Source organism: Eleutherodactylus coqui, chromosome 7 (assembly GCF_035609145.1).
Source record: "Eleutherodactylus coqui strain aEleCoq1 chromosome 7, aEleCoq1.hap1, whole genome shotgun sequence".
NCBI lineage: Eukaryota > Metazoa > Chordata > Amphibia > Anura > Eleutherodactylidae > Eleutherodactylus > Eleutherodactylus coqui.
In genome coordinates, this window is record NC_089843.1 from 3,376,639 (window position 1) to 3,395,894 (window position 19,256).

At 50.7% G+C, this 19,256-nt stretch overlaps 1 protein-coding gene across 3 annotated transcripts; it reads left to right on the top strand.

The window, feature by feature from the left end:
• Positions 1-464: 464 nt before the first annotated feature.
• LOC136572316 (interleukin-12 subunit beta-like) lies at positions 465-16,869 on the top strand. Of its 3 annotated transcripts, none has more exons than XM_066572799.1 (9): positions 465-827; positions 924-1,033; positions 4,555-4,633; positions 12,292-12,510; positions 13,339-13,450; positions 13,541-13,731; positions 14,382-14,515; positions 15,128-15,251; positions 16,695-16,869. In XM_066572799.1, exons 1-9 carry the CDS (start codon positions 785-787, stop codon positions 16,703-16,705), a joined length of 1,023 nt encoding a protein of 340 aa, XP_066428896.1. In that variant the 5' UTR covers positions 465-784; the 3' UTR covers positions 16,706-16,869. The 3 variants fall into 3 exon arrangements, with proteins under 3 accessions (XP_066428896.1, XP_066428895.1, XP_066428898.1); XM_066572798.1 differs by having other exon boundaries at positions 518-827; positions 924-1,057; positions 16,695-16,868; XM_066572801.1 differs by having other exon boundaries at positions 524-827; positions 928-1,057; positions 16,695-16,867.
• Positions 16,870-19,256: the final 2,387 nt, after the last annotated feature.

Here is a 19,256-nt window from a genome sequence, read left to right on the forward strand (position 1 = left end):
TCTAAACATTTCATCCGCCATATATATTGCTCTGTGCTCCTCCTTCTATACCTGTCCTCTTCCTCCTTCTACACCCGTCCTCCGCCATCTATATTACTCTTTGCTCCTCCTTCTACAACCGTCCTCTGCCATCTATATTACTCTTTGCTCCTCCTTCTACAACCGTCCTCCGCCATCTATATTAGTCTTTGCTCCTCCTTCTACACCCGTCCTCCGCCATCTGTATTACTCTTTGCTCCTCCTTCTACAACCGTCCTCCGCCATCTATATTACTCTTTGCTCCTCCTTCTACACCCGTCCTCCGCCATCGATATTACTCTTTGCTCCTCCTTCCACACCTGTCCTCTGCCATCAATATTACTCTTTGCTCCTCCTTCTACACCTGTCCTCCGCCATCTATATTACTCTTTGCTCCTCCTTCTACACCCGTCCTCCGCCATCTATATTACTCTTTGCTCCTCCTTCTACAACCGTCCTCCGCCATCGATATTACTCTTTGCTCCTCCTTCTACACCCGTCCTCCGCCATCTATATTACTCTTTGCTCCTCCTTCTACACCCGTCCTCCGCCATCTATATTACTCTTTGCTCCTCCTTCTACACCCGTCCTCCGCCATCGATATTACTCTTTGCTCCTCCTTCTACACCCGTCCTTTGCCATCTATATTACTCTTTGCTCCTCCTTCTACACCCGTCCTCCGCCATCTATATTACTCTTTGCTCCTCCTTTGGGACCTTGGCTGTGTCCAGAGCTGGTTACTTCTACATGATATTCAGGGTTTGTGATGGGCGCCCATCCCATCATCTGTAATCTTCAGGGAGTTTTTGGTGAGTTAGCTCGTTGTTATCAGGGAATTTGTGGTTGAATCTGCAGGGCGAGACCTTTTTACCAACTGTGATAAATATATTCTTCCTCTTTCTAAGCAAGCACTTATCAGTCCACCGCCCCCATCTGGACACCCCACACCATTAATCACCCTAGAATAAAAGACCTCAGCATCAGGACTCACTCATCACACCGAACAGAAAGGAAGGTGAGAAGATACCACTGCACCATGGTATGTATGCACCAGCCGGACCATCACCACACTACGATGCAGTAGATATAGATGTGTTATATTGTGTAGTAGAGACATACAGTATGTGTTATATGGGGTGAGATACAGACTGTGCTCCGTGGAGTGTTGAAGAAATGTGTGTTACGTGTGGGGAGGAAAAGAGGTTATATGCAATGTACTAGAGACCTATATCAGACAGTATATGGGGTTGTGGAGTGTAAGGGACATATGTGCTAGAGGGGGTGCAGTATATACATATGTCTTACACATCCCTGTCCCCCTTGCCCCTGGCGGTCTCCTCTGTGTATTGCAGCCACTTCCATGCGGTTCAGCTCTCTGTCTCCTACTTAATAGACCCCATCGGGAGGATGGAAATGTTGCACCCACTTTCAGTCAATCCCATGATGTATCTTGCTGCTAAGTTGCAGCATCTTCGGGGTTGGAGATTGACCAAGAAGGATTTTGTGTGCTCAGATCTGTGTGCCGATATCTTAGTTGAGGCCTTGGAAGCAAATAGATTTACATGATCCCCGGTGAAACGCCTACACTCGATGGGGTCCTTAAGGTAAAAGGGATCCAAGGTATTCTTGGGTGTGCACAACCTACCACAATCAGGGACACTGGTTGGTTGCCTGAGCACTCCAGTCTGGAGGGACATGTGATGCAGAGTGCTCAGGCAGCGGCATGCAGTCTTGAAGGTTGAGAGTTCAATCCCCGCATGGGTCAGTTTGACTCAGCATCTCTCCGTCCTTCCGAGCTCGGTAAAATGAGCACCCAGCGGGGTGGGGGGTAATAAATTACTTGAAAGAGCTGCAGAATAACAAGATTTATTTACTTACTGGCTGGAAACCGAAAGGTGTCCAGTGCTTATCCCTCAATCTTAGCGCAGGGGGCTTTTAGACGGAATGATTATCACTTTCACTCTTTTGACCGATAATCGTTCAGTCTAAACGCGAGCCAATGACTGAATGACGAACAATAATCACGTGTTGTTCATTTTATGCAGCCATAAAAACAATAGCGGAGTGTGCTGCGGGTGCGGGGTGGGGTGTGCTGCGGGTGCGGGGTGGGGTGTGCTGCGGGTGCAGGGTGGAGTGTGCTGCGGGTGCAGGGTGGGGTGTGCTGCGGGTGCGGTGTACTGCGCGTGCAGGGTGGAGTGTGCTGCGGGTCGGGGTGGGGTGTGCTGCGGGTGCGGGGGGAAATGTGTGCTGCAGGTGCGAGGTGGAGTGTGCTGCAGTGGGGAGTGTGCTGCGGTGGGGAGTGTGCTGCGGTGGGGAGTGTGCTGCGGTGGGGAGTGTGCTGCGGGTGCGGGGTGGGGTGTGCTGCGGGTGCGGGGTGGGGTGTGCTGCGGGTGCGGGGTGGGGTGTGCTGCGGGTGCGGGGTGGAGTGTGCTGCGGGTGCGGGGTGGAGTGTGCTGCGGGTGCGGGGTGGAGTGTGCTGCGGGTGCGGGGTGGAGTGGGCTGCGGGTGCAGGGTGGAGTGTGCTGCGGGTGCAGGGTGGGGTGTGCTGCAGGTGCGGTGTACTGCGCGTGCAGGGTGGAGTGTGCTGCGGGTGCAGGGTGGAGTGTGCTGCGGGTGCAGGGTGGGGTGTTCTGCGGGTGCAGGGTGGAGTGTGCTGCGGGTGCAGGGTGGAGTGTGCTGCGGGTGCAGGGTGGGGTGTGCTGCGGGTGGAGGGTGGAGTGTGCCGCGGGTGCGGGGTGGAGTGTGCCGCGGGTGCGGGGGGGAGTGTGCCGCGGGTGCGGGGTGGGGTGTGCCGCGGGTGCGGGGTGGGGTGTGCCGTGGGTGCGGGGTGGGGTGTGCCGCGGGTGCGGGGTGGGGTGTGCCGCGGGTGCGGGGTGGGGTGTGCTGCGGGTGCGGTGTACTGCGCGTGCAGGGTGGGAAAACCTCAAACAGATTGTAAAGGTACCGCGAAGGCCAGAACCCCATAGTGAGAGGGACATCTCATCAGCAGCGCTGCTAAAGGTCCATCGTGGGCTGGATAGTAAAGTCTCGCCAAAAGGCTCCCTATAAACAATTCTCTGTAGTCAGTAGTCGGCTGTAGAAGCGCTGAGAGGAAACAGTCCTGAACATAACTAATGGCCCAGGACAGGTAAAGTGTAGTGTCTGCAGCGAGGACAGGTAAAGTGTAGTGTCTGCGGCGAGGACAGGTAAAGTGTAGAGTCTGCGGCGAGGACAGGTAAAGTGTAGTGTCTGCGGCGAGGACAGGTAAAGTGTAGAGTCTGCGGCGAGGACAGGTAAAGTGTGGAGTCTGCGGCGAGGACAGGTAAAGTGTGGAGTCTGCGGCGAGGACAGGTAAAGTGTGGAGTCTGCGGCGAGGACAGGTAAAGTGTGGAGTCTGCGGCGAGGACAGGTAAAGTGTGGAGTCTGCGGCGAGGACAGGTAAAGTGTGGAGTCTGCGGCGAGGACAGGTAAAGTGTGGAGTCTGCGGCGAGGACAGGTAAAGTGTGGAGTCTGCGGCGAGGACAGGTAAAGTGTGGAGTCTGCGGCGAGGACAGGTAAAGTGTGGAGTCTGCGGCGAGGACAGGTAAAGTGTGGAGTCTGCGGCGAGGACAGGTAAAGTGTGGAGTCTGCGGCGAGGACAGGTAAAGTGTGGAGTCTGCGGCGAGGACAGGTAAAGTGTGGAGTCTGCGGCGAGGACAGGTAAAGTGTGGAGTCTGCGGCGAGGACAGGTAAAGGGTGGAGACTGCGGCGAGGACAGGTAAAGGGTGGAGTCTGCGGCGAGGACAGGTAAAGGGTGGAGTCTGCGGCGAGGACAGGTAAAGGGTGGAGTCTGCGGCGAGGACAGGTAAAGTGTGGAGTCTGCGGCGAGGACAGGTAAAGTGTAGTTTCTGCAAGAGGACAGGTAAAGTGTGGAGTCAGTTTTTACCCATGCAGCACCACGCCGCTCACCTTGGCACTGTAAAGCTACAGCAAGCCCTGTGGGCGAGTTTGGGATAAATTCAAAGCCCCGTGGGCTGAAGCTGATTAACGGAGCATCCACATGATTAGGATATCGCTGCACCCTGTGCCCGCTTCCTTCTACAAGTTGATTGACACCGAGTTGGAAGATCCTCATTAATCTGGTCGGGCAGTGAAGTACTGGTGCAATGATGGACGGTTGTTTGTGTTACCGAGGGTAAGAGAGAAAGGACTCTTGGACATGACTTGTAGTCGGACTACTCAGCCTCCAACCTGTTCTGCTCGTTGCACTGTTAAAATAAAGTTGAACATTTGTTCCTGGCGCAGAACATGTCTGATGACTGTTGGCTAGTCCCGATAGATGAGAACAGCCACATAGATCCGTGTCAGAGAGATCCGGCCACAGGCCTAGCCGGAACGCCTCATGACTACCAGATATGGGGCTACAGACTATGTTGTACGGGGTGTGACTATCATGTGGGGCTACAGACATGCATGTTGTACGGGGTGTGACTATCATGTGGGGCTACAGACGTGTGTTGTACGTGGTGTGACATATGTACAGGCTCTCTGGTGACACCGCTTCTGCTTGTCTTACAGATGTCTCTCCTCTTCCTCAGCGTCTTGGTCTTGGGATTCCACCATCTTCATTCCCTCCCGGACTCCTGGCCCCAGCACTGTGAGTTCCCAGTAATTACGGGGGTTCTTGTAATTGGGGTACCATGTTGTATCGTGATTCCTGGTGCTGTGTCTCTGTGGCGCCCCACCACACCCTACGGGGTGTCTTTGAGTCTCTGTGGCTCTCCGCCTCCAGGAGGCAGATTATAAGCAGTTCAGCTGCAGGATTTATCGTCTCCTGTCGGAGGGGCACTTTATCCGTTACGGGGGCCTGGTGGCCTGCAGGGTGACAATGTATAAAAACATGGCTCACTCCGCTCATGGCGGTCGGTAGCCTTCTTCACCCCTATGGTCTCGATGTCTTTGAGATCTTATGCCATCTCATCGCCTCTGTCTGACCTCCGCACCAATGACTCTAGCAGGGCTGATACACGCCACGATGGCTCCAGCTTCCGCTATCCCTCCTGAACATTTCTGTTAGGTCCCCAAACAATATGGCGTCCGAGACAGCAACTCCACAACTTTGTAACTCCAAGAGCAAAAACCTGTCCTGTACAATAACGTATAAATACAAGTCCACAATTACATAATTAACTGGTAGTAGGCTCCTCTACTCCCTAATAGGCTGCTGGACTCTAAAGGTCACCTTCCGAATGAGACATCTCCTGCTCCTTGTACACTCTTTGTCAAATATATCCCCCCTGCCCCCCTCCCCCCAGAAGAAGTTGTCGTTCTGCTGCAGACCCCATCCCGCAGTTCCATCTCAGGCAGATCTGTAATGATGAGAGTTGTGGTGATTAGATGGTCTTGTCACCGGAGGTCCTAAAAGTGGTTTCCCCCCTTGGCCTATAAGACGCTCTCGGAAGCTCCTTGTGTGTAGTGACCGCTTCTTCTGCTTGTAGAGCTTGTTGGCCACTAGACGCCTCTACAATGCAGAGAAGAGATTTCACCCCGTTACCAGAGGGGGGCGCATTATTGGGATGTGAGAAGCTGGATGGTCTTAGTGATGAATTGTCCCCCCACCGGCCGTTCTGACTAGACTGTTAGGAAATGTTGGGGTCAGTGGATGTGTGAGGTCACCCAAGGCGACCGGGCCCAGGATGCCCCCTACAGACCACCAGTAGAGAGGAGCATCTTACCAGACTGTTAGGAGGTGTTGGGACCATTGGATGAGGGCACACAAGGAGACACCAGGCTCAAGACCCCCCGACAGATCACCAGTAGAAAGGAGCATCTGACCAGACTGTAAGGAGGTGTTGGGACCAGTGGATGGGGATACACAAGCTGATCGCGCTCAGGGCACCCCCTAAAGACCACCAGTAAAGAGGAGCATCTGACCAGACTGTTAGGAGGTGTTGGGACCAGTGGATTAGGGCACACATGTGACTGAGCTGAGGATGCCCCCTACAGACCACCAGTAGAGAGAAGCGTTTGACCAGACTGTTAGGGGGTGTTCGGACCAATGGATGTGTGAGGGTACACATGGCAGCTGGGCTCAGGACTCCCCCTACAGACCGCCAGTATAGAGGAGCGTCTGACCAGACTGTTAGGAAGTGTTGGGACCATTGGAGGAGGGCACACAAGGTGACCAGGCTCAAGACCCCCCGACAGACCACCAGTAGAGAGGAGCATCTGACCAGACTGTAAGGAGGTGTTGGGACCAGTAGATGGGGGCAGACAAGTTAACCGGGCTCAGGACGCCCCCTACAGACTACTAGTAGAGAGGAGCGTCTGACCAGACTGTTAGGAGGTGTTGGGACCAGTGGATGGGGTACACAAGGTGATTGGGCTCAGGACGCCCCCTACAGACCACCAGTAGAGAGAAGCATCTTACCAGACTGTTAGGAGGTGTTGGGACCAGTGGATGCGGACACACAAGGTAACTGGGCTCAGGGCATCCCCTAAATACCACCAGTAGAGAGGACCGTGTGACCAGACTGCTAGGAGGTGTTGAAACCAATGGAAGTGTGAGGGCACACAAGGTAACTGGGCTCAGGGCATCCCCTAAATACCACCAGTAGAGAGGAGCGTCTGACCAGACTGCTAGGAGGTGTTGAAACCAGTGGATGTGTGAGGGCACACAAGGGGACTGGGCTCAGGATGCCCCTACAGACCACCAGTGGAGAGGAGCATCTGACCAGACTGTTATGGAGGTGTTGGGACCAATGAATGTGTGAGGGCACACAAGTTTACTGGGCTCAGAATGCCCCCAACAGACCACTAGTAGAGAGGAGTTTCTGACCAGACTAATAGGAGATGTTGGGACCAGAGGATGAGGGCACATAAGTGACCGGGCTCAGGATGCCTCCTACAGGCCACCAGTAGAGAGGAGTGCCTGACCAGACTGTTAGGAGGTGTTGGGACCAGTGGATGGGGGCACACAAGGTGACCGGGCTCAAGACTCCCCTACAGACCACCAGTAGAGAGGAGCGTCTGACCAAAATGTTAGGAGGTGTTGGGAACAGTGAATGTGTGAGGGCACACAAGGAGACCGGGCTCAGGATGCCCCCTACAGACCACCAGTAGAGAAGATCTTCATTTATGAATGACTGCCTGTTTACTGTAGATTGAGGCAGTGGGTGGAACGTTCTCCAGCCTGCTCCACCTCTATTCACTGAGTGATGCTCCGTACTGTGTGAAAGCAGAGAAACAATCATCTCTGGGACTACCTGTCAGGCATTTGCGCCCGACAGGTCGTCCCGTATAAAAGGACCCATAGACATGGACCTTCTACAGAGTCCGGATCTTTAAATATTGACTTTCTGCAGAATCCAGAGCCTTAGACATGGAACTTTTCCAACCTTAGAGATTCCAATATGTATTCTTTGTGGAGATAGCCTCCTGGTTTTGTCCAGGGTTTGAGTCGACCTGATGACAGGTAAATAAGCAGTGCAGGAGCAGGGTGCTTCCACAGCTGAATTGAAGGATATTTCCACAGTTGAGGTGCAGGGTCTTGACACAGTTAAGTTGTAGGATCCATCCATGGTTGAGGTGCAGAATCCTTCCACGGTTGAGGTGCAGAATCTGTCTACACTTGAGTTGAAGGATTCATCCACGGTTAAGATACAGGATCTGTCCACGGTTGAGGTGCAGGATTCCTTCCATGGTTGAGGTGCAGAATTCTTCCAGAAAAAGGCACAATTCTTTAACCCTTTTTAGTTACTGTTTCGATCATACTTGACCTGTTCTCATTTGTGGGAAAACTTCTCTTTCCACGCATCTCCCTGTTAGTCACTTCCTTCCAACGTTCTTATACTTCTACAGGCTTTCTAAACTAGCAATGTTTATGCTATCCTTGGATGTTGGATAACAAGGGGAGGAAGACCTGAGAAGACTCAGACCTCAAGGTTGGATTTCAGAAAGGCAGATTTTAATGATCTCAGAAAGAGGAGAGGAAGAATCCAATGGCTGGATGTTCTTAAGGACAGAAATGTCCAAGAAGGTTGGGAAATATTGTGGAATGAGATTCTCAAAGCACAATCGTTACCAATCCCTAAAAGAAGGAAGAATGGGAAGCATTTAAAGAGACCCGGATGGATGAACACAGAGCTTGTACACATGCTAAAGAGGAAGAAAATATGTTTATTAAATGGGAAGAGGGAATATCTAAAGAAGAATATAATGGGGTCTGCAGAAACTGTAGGACAAGTATCAGAAAAGCTAAAGCTGATAATGAATTGAGGCTTGTAAGAGAGGCCAAAAGCAATAAAAAAGGATTTTGGGGGTCAAAAGCAAAAGAAAAGTCAAAGATGCTATCGGATGCTTACAGGATGACAATGGTGAATTGGTTAAGAATGATGTTAGGAAGGACGAACTATTAAATTCCTATTTTGTATCTGTTTTCTCTCAGAAAGTAGATTGAACATCATCTGATCTTCCCTGTGCTATTGGGGGAATAAAAGAATGCAGACTATCTGTAAGCTGAGAGATGGTGAGGGAACACTCAGCTAACTTACATGAATTCAATTCTCTAGGTCCAGATGAATTACACCCTAGGATACTAAAGGAAGCAGCGGAGGTAATTGCTGAACCACTCGCCATAATATCTGACAATTCCTGGAGAACAGGAGAAGTCAGAGAAGATTGGAAAAGGGCAAATGTTGTCCCTATCTTCAAAAAAGGGAAGAAGGTGGATCCAGGAAACTACAGGCCCGTGAGCCTGACTTCTATACCGGGAAAGATCTTTTAACAAATTATTAAACAGCATGTATGCAAGTACTTGGATGAGAACAGAGTAATTAACCAGAGCCAGCATGGGTTTGTAACAAACAAGTAATGCCAGACTAATCTAATTTCCTTCTATGACAGAATCACCGACTGGGTTGATCAGGGAACTGCGGTGGATATAGTATATCTTGGCTTTAGTAAAGCATTTGACAAAGTATCTCATACCATACTGTGACAAGTTGGGGTCTGCTCGTCACGGGATCGCCCACCTTTGGTACCGGAATGGCCAGCAGCCATGCAGAAATGCTTCAGAGACGTGGATTCTCTTAAAATCTGGCTCCTGACAGCCTTTATTTACAGCACATAGCAACGTAAACATACATAGTCCAAATAAGTATTAAGGTTCATAACCCACAGGGTCCTGTCACTAACCCCTCCTGGGGTGTCGGGAGGGCGTCTTCCTTTGTCCGACTGGTTGACAGGCCCAACTGGTCCACACTGGACCTCAGCTTGCAGCCTGTCCTACACTGCCAAGCTGTAACATCTCCCTTTGCTTCTGGCAGGAACTGGCTTAAATGCAACCATTTCCTGGAACACCCATCAGGTGTTAACCCTTACTTCTACTTTCCAGGTATCAGACTGCCTGACTAGCACACTCTGCAGATCATTCTGATACTGCACCACTTTATTGAATAAATGACCAAATCTGGGATTGACAAGGCCACTGTTAGGTAGATTCACAACTGGCTGAGTGATCGTACTCAAAGAGTGGTCATAAATGGCTGCACAACCAAGTGGAAGAATGTATCAAGTGGGGAACCACAAGGCTCTGTCCTGGGCCCAGTGGTGGCCAACATTGTTATAAATGATCTGGAGGAGGGAATTGATGGGAAACTGATTAAATCTGCCGATGACACAAAGCTAGGGGGGATAGCCAACACTAGGGAAGAGAGAGAGGATTCAAAAAGATCTAGAAAAGCTTGCACAGTGGGCAGCGACTAACAGAACAGTATTTAACAAGGAGAAATGCAAAGTCCTACATCTGGGCAAGAAAAATGAAGAAAGCACATACAGAATGGGAGGAATTGGGCTAAGCAGCAGCACATGTGAAAAAGACTTGGGTATACTAATAGATCATAGACTGAACATGAGTCAACAATGTGATGCAGCAGCCAAAAAGGCAAACACAGTTCTGGGATGTATTAAGAGAAGCATAGAGTCTAGATCACGTGAGGTCATTATCCTTCTCTACTCCTCCTTAGTCAGACCTCATCTGGAATACTGGGTCCAGTTCTGGGCATCCCACTTTATACAAGACATGCAGTCATGTCTTGACTCAACATGAGATGCAAGATGTTACCATGCAATGCGGTGCTGGGCCCCGCGGCCGGCGCACGCCGCTCCGATGTCGGCTCCGGCGTCCCGGAGCTCTGCTGTCGGGGCTCTCCCGGCGGCGTGGAGCAGCCAGCGTGCAGCGGCGTGGGCGTGTCCACCCATAGAGTGCCGCCCGCTCTCCTCCACCTTCCATATGCAACAGTGGGAGAGTCGGCTCCTCCCACTCTCTGCCCCTGGGCGGAGGCTTTAAGTTAAAAGGCTGGCAGTGACCTGAGCTCACTGCCAGTTATTGGTTCTGGTAGCCTCTAGTCAGGTCTGTCTCAGTCTGCTCTAGTTGCTAGTCAGTGTCCTTCCAGTTTGCCTGTGAGCTCCATCTCCAGCTTACTCTGCCTAGTAAGTTCTGTTGGTCGGTTCCACCTGCCTCTTCTGTCGGCACTCTGTCCCCCGTTAGTTAAGTTCCATCTAGGTAGTAGCCAGGTCCCTAGCCAGAGCAGGGACCGCCGCCCAGTTGTCCGCCTGGGGTTAGCCAGGGCCGAGGCAAGTAGGCAGGGACAGTGGGGTGCGGGAAGTTCAGGGCACCCCACCTGGCGCTCGGGGGGCAGAGTGCCGTAACACAAGAATTATACTTGGCATGTATGGTTATACACCTGCTTTTTGGTAGATATATAATTGGCCCTCATCCCCTCAGTCGCTCTCTTTACTTCATCACAATTAAACATGGGACTTATCCGCTACCAATACAGTTTGGTACCAACTACACTTATATTTATATCCTCTCTTGTTTGATCTACAAGTCTATCAGATGCTCCTCTCCTCTAGTGGTCTGTTGGGGGTCCTGAGCCCGGTCACCTTGTGTGCCCCCATCCACTGGTCCCAACACCTCCTAACAGTCTGGTCAGATGCTCCTCTCCTCTAGTGGTCTGTCGGGGGTCCTGAGCCCGGTCACCTTGTGTGCCCTCACACATCCACTGGTCCCAACACCTCCTAACAGTCTGGTCAGATGCTTCTCTCTACTGGTGGTCTGTAGGGGGCGTCCTGAGCCCGGTCACCTTGTGTGCCCCCATCCACTGGTCCCAACACTTCCTAACAGTCTGGTCAGACGCTCCTCTCTACTGGTGGTCTGTAGGGGGCGTCCTGACCCCAGTCACCTTGTGTGCCCTCATCCACTGGTACCATCACCTCCTAACAGTCTGGTCAGATGCTTCTCTCTACTGGTGGTCTGTAGGGGGCATCCTGAGCCCAATCACCTTGTGTACCCCATCCACTGGTCCCAACACCTCCTGACAGTCTGGTCAGATGCTTCTCTCTACTGGTGGTCTCTAGGGGGCGTCCTGAGCCTGGTCACCTTGTGTGCCCCCATCCACTGGTCCCAACACCTCCTAACAGTCTGGTCAGACGCTCCTCTCTACTGGTGGTCTGTAGGGGGCGTCCTGACCCCAGTCACCTTGTGTGCCCTCATCCACTGGTCCCAACACCTCCTGACAGTCTGGTCAGATGCTTCTCTCTACTGGTGGTCTGTAGGGGGCGTCCTGAGCCCAATCACCTTGTGTACCCCATCCACTGGTCCCAACACCTCCTAACAGTCTGGTCAGATGCTTCTCTCTACTGGTGGTCTCTAGGGGGCGTCCTGAGCCCGGTCACCTTGTGTGCCCCCATCCACTGGTCCCAACACCTCCCAACAGTCTGGTCAGATGCTTTTCTCTACTGGTGGTCTCTAGGGGGCGTCCTGAGCCCGGTCACCTTGTGTGCCCCCATCCACTGGTCCCAACACCTCCTAACAGTCTGGTCAGATGCTTCTCTCTACTGGTGGTCTGTAGGGGGCGTCCTGACCCCAGTCACCTTGTGTGCCCCCATCCACTGGTCCCAACACCTCCTAACAGTCTGGTCAGATGCTTCTCTCTACTGGTGGTCTCTAGGGGGCGTCCTGAGCCCGGTCACCTTGTGTGCCCTCATCCACTGGTCCCAACACCTCCTAACAGTCTGGTCAGATGCTTCTCTCTACTGGTGGTCTGTAGGGGGAGGGGGGGAGGGGGGGCTCCACCATCTGACAACCACAGTCATTCCTGCCCCTGATCAGTTGGAGCTAATTATTACACTTAGTTAATGGGTTGATGGGGTAACTCTTTCAGAGGAGTGTGTAATAATAGAGGAGATCTAAAGGAAGCAAATGCCTTCCCGCGATGTACCTGCAGTAATATGTATGTTCCTTCCTTTTAGATCGTCCTGTCGCATTGAGGGGGAAGCACATCATCAACTGTCCACTAGAAGCTCTGGAAGTATCCTGGCGTTTCCCAACAACCCTCTGTGTAACCGGCTCAACACAACAGAAGACCCTCAACCTGCACAACATGAACAACCGCTGCAGCGGCCTCTACACCTGCACCAACGCCCACAACAGTAGCCACCATTACTCCCAATACTTGCTGATAGATGGAGGTAATGACCAGATGTTCTCTTCCTCAACTCCCATCATGCATCACTTCCAACCAGGTAGTCACATAATTGTGGGAGATAGGGAAATCACATAAGTGGCTTGAGTCTGAAACTGGATCAAAAAGCTACTCTAGAGAGTTCCTTCCCCCTTCATTCTGGAACCCAGCTGGAAGGGGGAGCAGGGAGAGCGGAGACCGGCCAAACATTGAGTAAGTATGGTGCTTGCCAACGTCATGCTAAGGCCACCCTCTTGCTTTCATTTTGGCATAGCCAGCAGGATGGTGTCAGTGGAAAACCCCCGTGCGCTATACATGTATATTGCCAGGTTGAGCACAGGCAACATTAAAGTAGGGGGGGTATGTAAAGGAGGTGAGCATTGCAGTGCACCCCCTTACACAGTTTGCAGCAGCCTAAGTGCCAAGCATTAAGCCCCGCCCCCTCTGGTCTGGAACCCGTCTGGGAGGGGGAGCGCCGAGAGCAGAGACCGGCTGAGCACTGGCTTAGTGCGGTGCTTGCCAGCACCATGTGAAGGCCACCCTCCAGCTTTCATTTAATAAGGACATGTTTATTAGACAGCTAATCCAAATAGCAATGTTTCAGTGTATACAAGCTAGAACTGAGTCAAACACACTTGCTGATTGTGCCTAGAAAACTAGACTCTGCATATACAACCTTCTAGGAAAGCTGGGTGACATCCCCATAGGTGCTGTAATTGGTTGTCACCCACCTGTCCCAGAAGCAGAGGAGGATGGTGAAAGCTCTTCCATAGAGTCCTTGTAGTAATCTCAGGGGCTCTTCATTCTTTCTACCGCTGTGATGTCTTCTTGGCAGGTTCTTCCTTGCAGTTTTCCTGTGCGGTAGATTCTTACTCCAACCACTTCCTTCACTGTTCACTGAATGAAGAGCTCAACCACCCAAGCCTGATTAGAGTGAAGTCCTCCCGGTGAGTGCTCTTTGTCAGGGGTATATGGACTATATTGTTCCTGGGTCCTATGGAAGACAAAGGTCCAATATTCACGCCTTTCATCCTTAGCTTCAAGAAGGACCAAGAGTGGAAGGAAATGAAGATTCCACAAGACGGGGATCGGTTCTTTTCATTTGACATCCCTCTTCCTGGTTTCTGCCCTTTTGAGGACTATGTGGATCCCATCCAAGTGTCTATCGAGGTCATGTCAAGTAGCGAACATATAAGTGGCAACAAGTCCTTCTACATGAGAGATATCGGTCAGTATCCAACCAGATATCCTGCAGATCCGACACCTCTGTAGAATATCCCCAACCGTAAGATTGACTCTAATCCTAACGAATGTTTCAAGACTGACCATAATATTCCGAGGTTATCCCTAGTCCTAATATTCCAAAAATAACCTTAATCCTACAATCTAAGTGACTATATAGGAGATGGGGGAAGTAAGAACTAGATGTATAGAGGCCTTTAGTCATCTACAGGCCACTCACAGAGAAAAAGCAGAAGTTGTCAGGAGATAACAGATCACAAGGAAGTAGCGTAATCAGTAAAGGAAGATTATTATCTCCAACTAAAAATACCATACTGAAGCTCGTTATAAGACGTAAGAAACTCGTCTTCTAGAAGGTCAGAGGCAGGAGAGAGAGGGGCAAGGACTGTATTCTGAGATTGCCAGAGTACAGGTGCAGCACGGGAGAAGTCCTGGAGAAGAGGATGAGGGTTTGTGAAGAGGCAGATACACTTTGTAGATATCTTACACAATGCAATGTACTCATTATAGAGGACCATATTCTACAAAATGATGCAGGGGTGACCAGATGTCTCCCACTATCTCAAGTTTGATAATGGTTCTTCCCTGCTCTAAACTATACCCTATTAATGAGGTAACTGTTTTCTGGTCTTCTAGTGGTGCCCAGGGCCCCAGAGAATGTGTCTATCACCAAAGAGCACATCATTTGGTCAAACCCATCTTGGACGCATCATCTGTCTTTCTTCCCCCTGATGTTTGAGCTCTGGGTCAACTATCGCAACAACACCAATGTGAGTAAAGTACTTCTGCGCATTCAGAAAGTGACATCACTGAGACAAGGGCTATGGAAAAAACATGAACTGAGCCATACTTAATCTTCCTCTGAAATAACCTTTTATTGATATAAGACAACCCAAGAACTGTCCACACCGACCTACAGAATCCTTAATAGTGTGATCAACTTTAAGGGTTTTTACCGGGTTTTACCTCTTCACCACATTTCACATCTTCACCAGGTTGCACATTTTCGTCAGGTTCAACATCTTGACCAGATGTTAGATGGTCACCAGGTTCTTCATTGTGATCACTTTCTGCATCTTCACCAAGTTCTACATCTTGACATAATGCACTGGATATAATTTGATATAAGTTGATAAAAGGCTGGCAGTTACTGACTCCTTATAAATCAGGAAAGGTGACCCAAACAACCAGCAGGTGAGATCAGAGGCGCCCAACCGTCAAGTGCAATACAGATAATATCATTCAGCTACCAGCGATGTACATACCTCCATGTGGTTCAGAAAACCCTCACATCATCAGCCCCCCAGGTTGCACCTCAGTTCCAGAGTTTGGCAGTGGGGTGTCCTGTATTTACACTCTAGAAACGTATGTTGATTTTCCAGGTGACCAAGACCATACGGGAGCAGAACTATAATGTGAAGGATGTGACTAATATCAGCGTACGCTGCCGAGACCTCTATAACCCTTCCGGGTGGAGCTCCTGGATAACATGGAACATCTTAACATGTAAGAACACAATTATATCCCTGGTATCCTAAATGGCTCAATATTCTCCCTACCTTATTATGGTCCAAGTGCCCACATCATATCAACACCAGAGTGGGACTAGTGGTGACCCTCCTGTCAGCTCATCAGCATGGTGGGACTAGTGGTGACTCTCCTGTCAGTTCATCACCATGGGGGGACTAGTGGTGACCCTCCTGTCATCTCATCACCATGGTGGGACTAGTGGTGACCCTCCTGTTAGTTCATCACCATTGTGGGACTAGTGGTGACTCTCCAGTCAGTTCATCACCATGGTGGGACTAGTGGTGACTCTCCAGTCAGTTCATCACCATGGTGGGACTAGTGGTGACTCTCCAGTCAGTTCATCACCATGGTGGGACTAGTGGTGACTCTCCAGTCAGTTCATCAGCATGGTGGGACTAGTGGTGACCCTCCTGTCAGCTCATCACCATGGTGGGACTAGTGGTGACCCTCCTGTCAGTTCATCACCATGGTGGGACTAGTGGTGACTCTCCAGTCAGTTCATCAGCATGGTGGGACTAGTGGTGACCCTCCTGTCAGCTCATCACCATGGTGGGACTAGTGGTGACCCTCCTGTCAGTTCATCACCATGGTTGGACTAGTGGTGATCCTCCTGTCAGCTAATCACCATGGTGGGACTAGTGGTGACCCTCCTGTCAGCTCATCACCATGGTGGGACTAGTGGTGACGCTCCTGTCAGCTCATCACCATGGTGGGACTAGTGGTGACGCTCCTGTCAGCTCATCACCAAGGTGGGACTAGTGGTGACCCTCCTGTCAGCTCATCACCATGGTGGGACTAGTGGTGACCCTGCTGTCAGTTCATCACCAAGGTTGGACTAGTGGCAACACTCCTGTCAGCTAATCACCATGGTGGGACTAATGGTGACCCTCCTGTCAGTTCATCACCATGGTTGGACTAGTGGTGGCCCTGCTGTCAGCTAATCACCATGGTGGGACTAATGGTGACCCTCCTGTCAGTTCATCACCATGGTTGGACTAGTGGTGGCCCTGCTGTCAGCTCATCACCATGGTGGGACTAGTGGTGACCCTCCTGTCAGTTCATCACCATGGTTGGACTAGTGGTGATCCTCCTGTCAGCTAATCACCATGGTGGGACTAATGGTGACCCTCCTGTCAGTTCATCACCATGGTTGGACTAGTGGTGATCCTCCTGTCAGCCCATCACCATGGTGGGACTAGTGGTGACCCTCCTGTCAGCTCATCACCATGGTGGGACTAGTGGTGACCCTCCTGTCAGTTCATCACCATGGTTGGACTAGTGGTGATCCTCCTGTCATCGCATTACCATGGTGGGACCACTATGGTGTATGATATTGGAAGGGTCCTGGTTTACACTCGTCATTGATATTTCTAGTAGTTGTTATTTTTGTGTATTTCACCCGTTTTCCATGTTTTGCAGCCTCTTCTTGATGGATGTGAAGACATTTGCCGATTTTTTTTGAGCTGGATCACTTCAAATATCTGAATGAGTTTCCATACAGATGTGTTTGTTACCTTGCATTCGCTCGGGTCGGGGTTATTTATTATCATTGTGGTGAGATCTTGTTTGGCATCTGTAACCACATGATGGGTTTTGTCTAATAAAAGTCCTGTGGTGAAGCAGAACGTCTCGGTGTCTCTATGAGGGGGCTCTGGTCATCTCCTACTGGTGACCCTTGTCATGCAGGTTTGCTCTAGAGGAATTCCGCAGCTTCAGATTGAGTTGCGTCTGTGGAATAATAAATAATTCTGGGCACATTTAACGCTGCAGGTGTTGGGGATTAACCTGGGTAGCAAATCACAGAGAACTGGCGCGGCTCTGTAGAAGTCTTAGAGACGGGAGTGAGAGGTGTAGATTACAGAAAAACATATGTCCCTTTCAGGGGCGTACCTAAAGCCTAAGAGGCCCGGGTGCAAAAGTTCAGCTGGGCCCCCCTCCATCTGTACCCGTACCTATACCTAAACCGTGCTAATTTACAACCATGATGTAGCCCCTTGGTGTAAGCCTTCTCATCAGGACTCCTTTCCTTGACTACCTAAAAACCTGTTGGTAATGTCTTGGGCCGCATTCACACGGCCGCACAAATTGCGTGAGATTTGTGCGTTGCAAGACGTACAGATCACACATGAATATGAACCCCATTGTTCTGAATACAATCATACACAGGAGCGAGGTTTGTTTTGTTTTTCTCTGCATCGCACGAGAATATGATGATGTGATGCGAGCTGGTTATAACACAACAACCGCTCACATCCGCGGGGACGACACACGTTGGTGAGTGTGATAGGGGGCAGAGTTTCACGGCCTGATATCAGACTCACTCGTGTGAAATTAGCCTAAGGCCGGCTGCACACGGCTTGATTTGCATTGCGGAATATGGAGCGGGCGTCCGCCTACGGATTCTGCAGCATGTACCGCCCATAGCATGTTATGGAAAAGCCTTTTTTTCTCCACACGAGCGGAAAGCAATTGCGGTTTTCCGCTCACGGAGGAAAAATCACGGTATGCTGTATTTTAATGCATGTATATACCCAGGTTATACCAGCTATACATATATAATTATATACAGGAGGTATAACCTATACCAGCCGTACATATATTTATATACAGGAGATACACAGGTTACACCAGCATGCTTCATATCGCTATACACAGGATGTATATCCCCCTGTATATAGTGGTATGTCCCATGCTGATGTAAACTGTGTATCTCCTGTATATAATTATATATATACAGGAGAGGTATAACCTATACCAGCTGCACATATATAATTATATACAGTAGATACACAGGTTACACCAGCATGCTCCATATCACTATATACAGGTTGTATAACCTATACCAGCTGCACATATATAATTATATACAGTAGATACACAGGTTACACCAGCATGCTCCATATCACTATAGTGGCTGTCCCATGCTGGTGTAACCTGTGTATTCCCTGTATATAATTATATATATACAGCTGATATAACTTATACCAGCCATACATATATAATTATAATTCCTTCTCTACTCACCTCTGCAGCAGTCTCTGGGCAGCTTGTAATGGAAAGTCCCCCGTCTTTTGATCACATGACCAGGCTGATCACATGACCAGAGCCTGGTCATGTGATCTGCAGCCACAGCTCCTCTCCCAGGTCCTGTGCATACAGCGCTCCGGAGGTGAGTAGAGCCGCAGTAGCCCCTCCCCCTGGTAATCGCTGGCCGGCAGAGACTGATAGACTGCAGCTGTGACCACTCACAGCTGCAGCCTATCAGTGGGAGGGCCGCACCGTGGGAGCCTGCAGCCTGTAATTGGCTGCCGGCTCCACGTGTAACAGCCCTCCCCTCTGCTCTTGCCGACCTGCGGCGCTGCCTCCCGTCTCTCTCCTCTCCCTTCTCAGCTATCATGCGGCCGACAGCGCCAATCCCCTGGGCCCCCTCAGCAAAAGGGCCGGGTATATGCACTGAATGTGCATGTGGGTATGGCGGAGGGCGGCCCCGGGGCCCCCTGAGCGCAGGGGCCGGGTCGCCATGGCGACCCCAGCACCCCCTGACGCTACGCCTATGGTCCCTTTAACATGGTAACACGACTGCAGGAGCGCAGGTGCCACCGCTAAGGCCATTGGCGATCGTGCAGAGCGTTTAGACTGACAGACTTCACTGCTGGATCGCGGGCTTCTTGCTCAGCTCTTTGTGGAGGGCCGGTAAGTTATGGTGACGGGTATCTGCTTTCCTCCTCCTACAGCAGCGACTGTCCCCTGGCATCCAGCTGGCAGATCCCACGCCAATGGCCTCCACATGGCATGATAAATGGGTGTTGTTGTGGAATAGGTTTACTGTTCCTAATCATTTGTTCGTGACGCCAGTGCTTTACAGCATGAAATGTAATGGGTGAAGATGATGATGAATTAATCCCACCAAGCCAGGGTTTAGTGAAATAAACGTAATTGATTATTCTTTTTCTTTTCTCTTTTGTGATGGAGATTATAGGG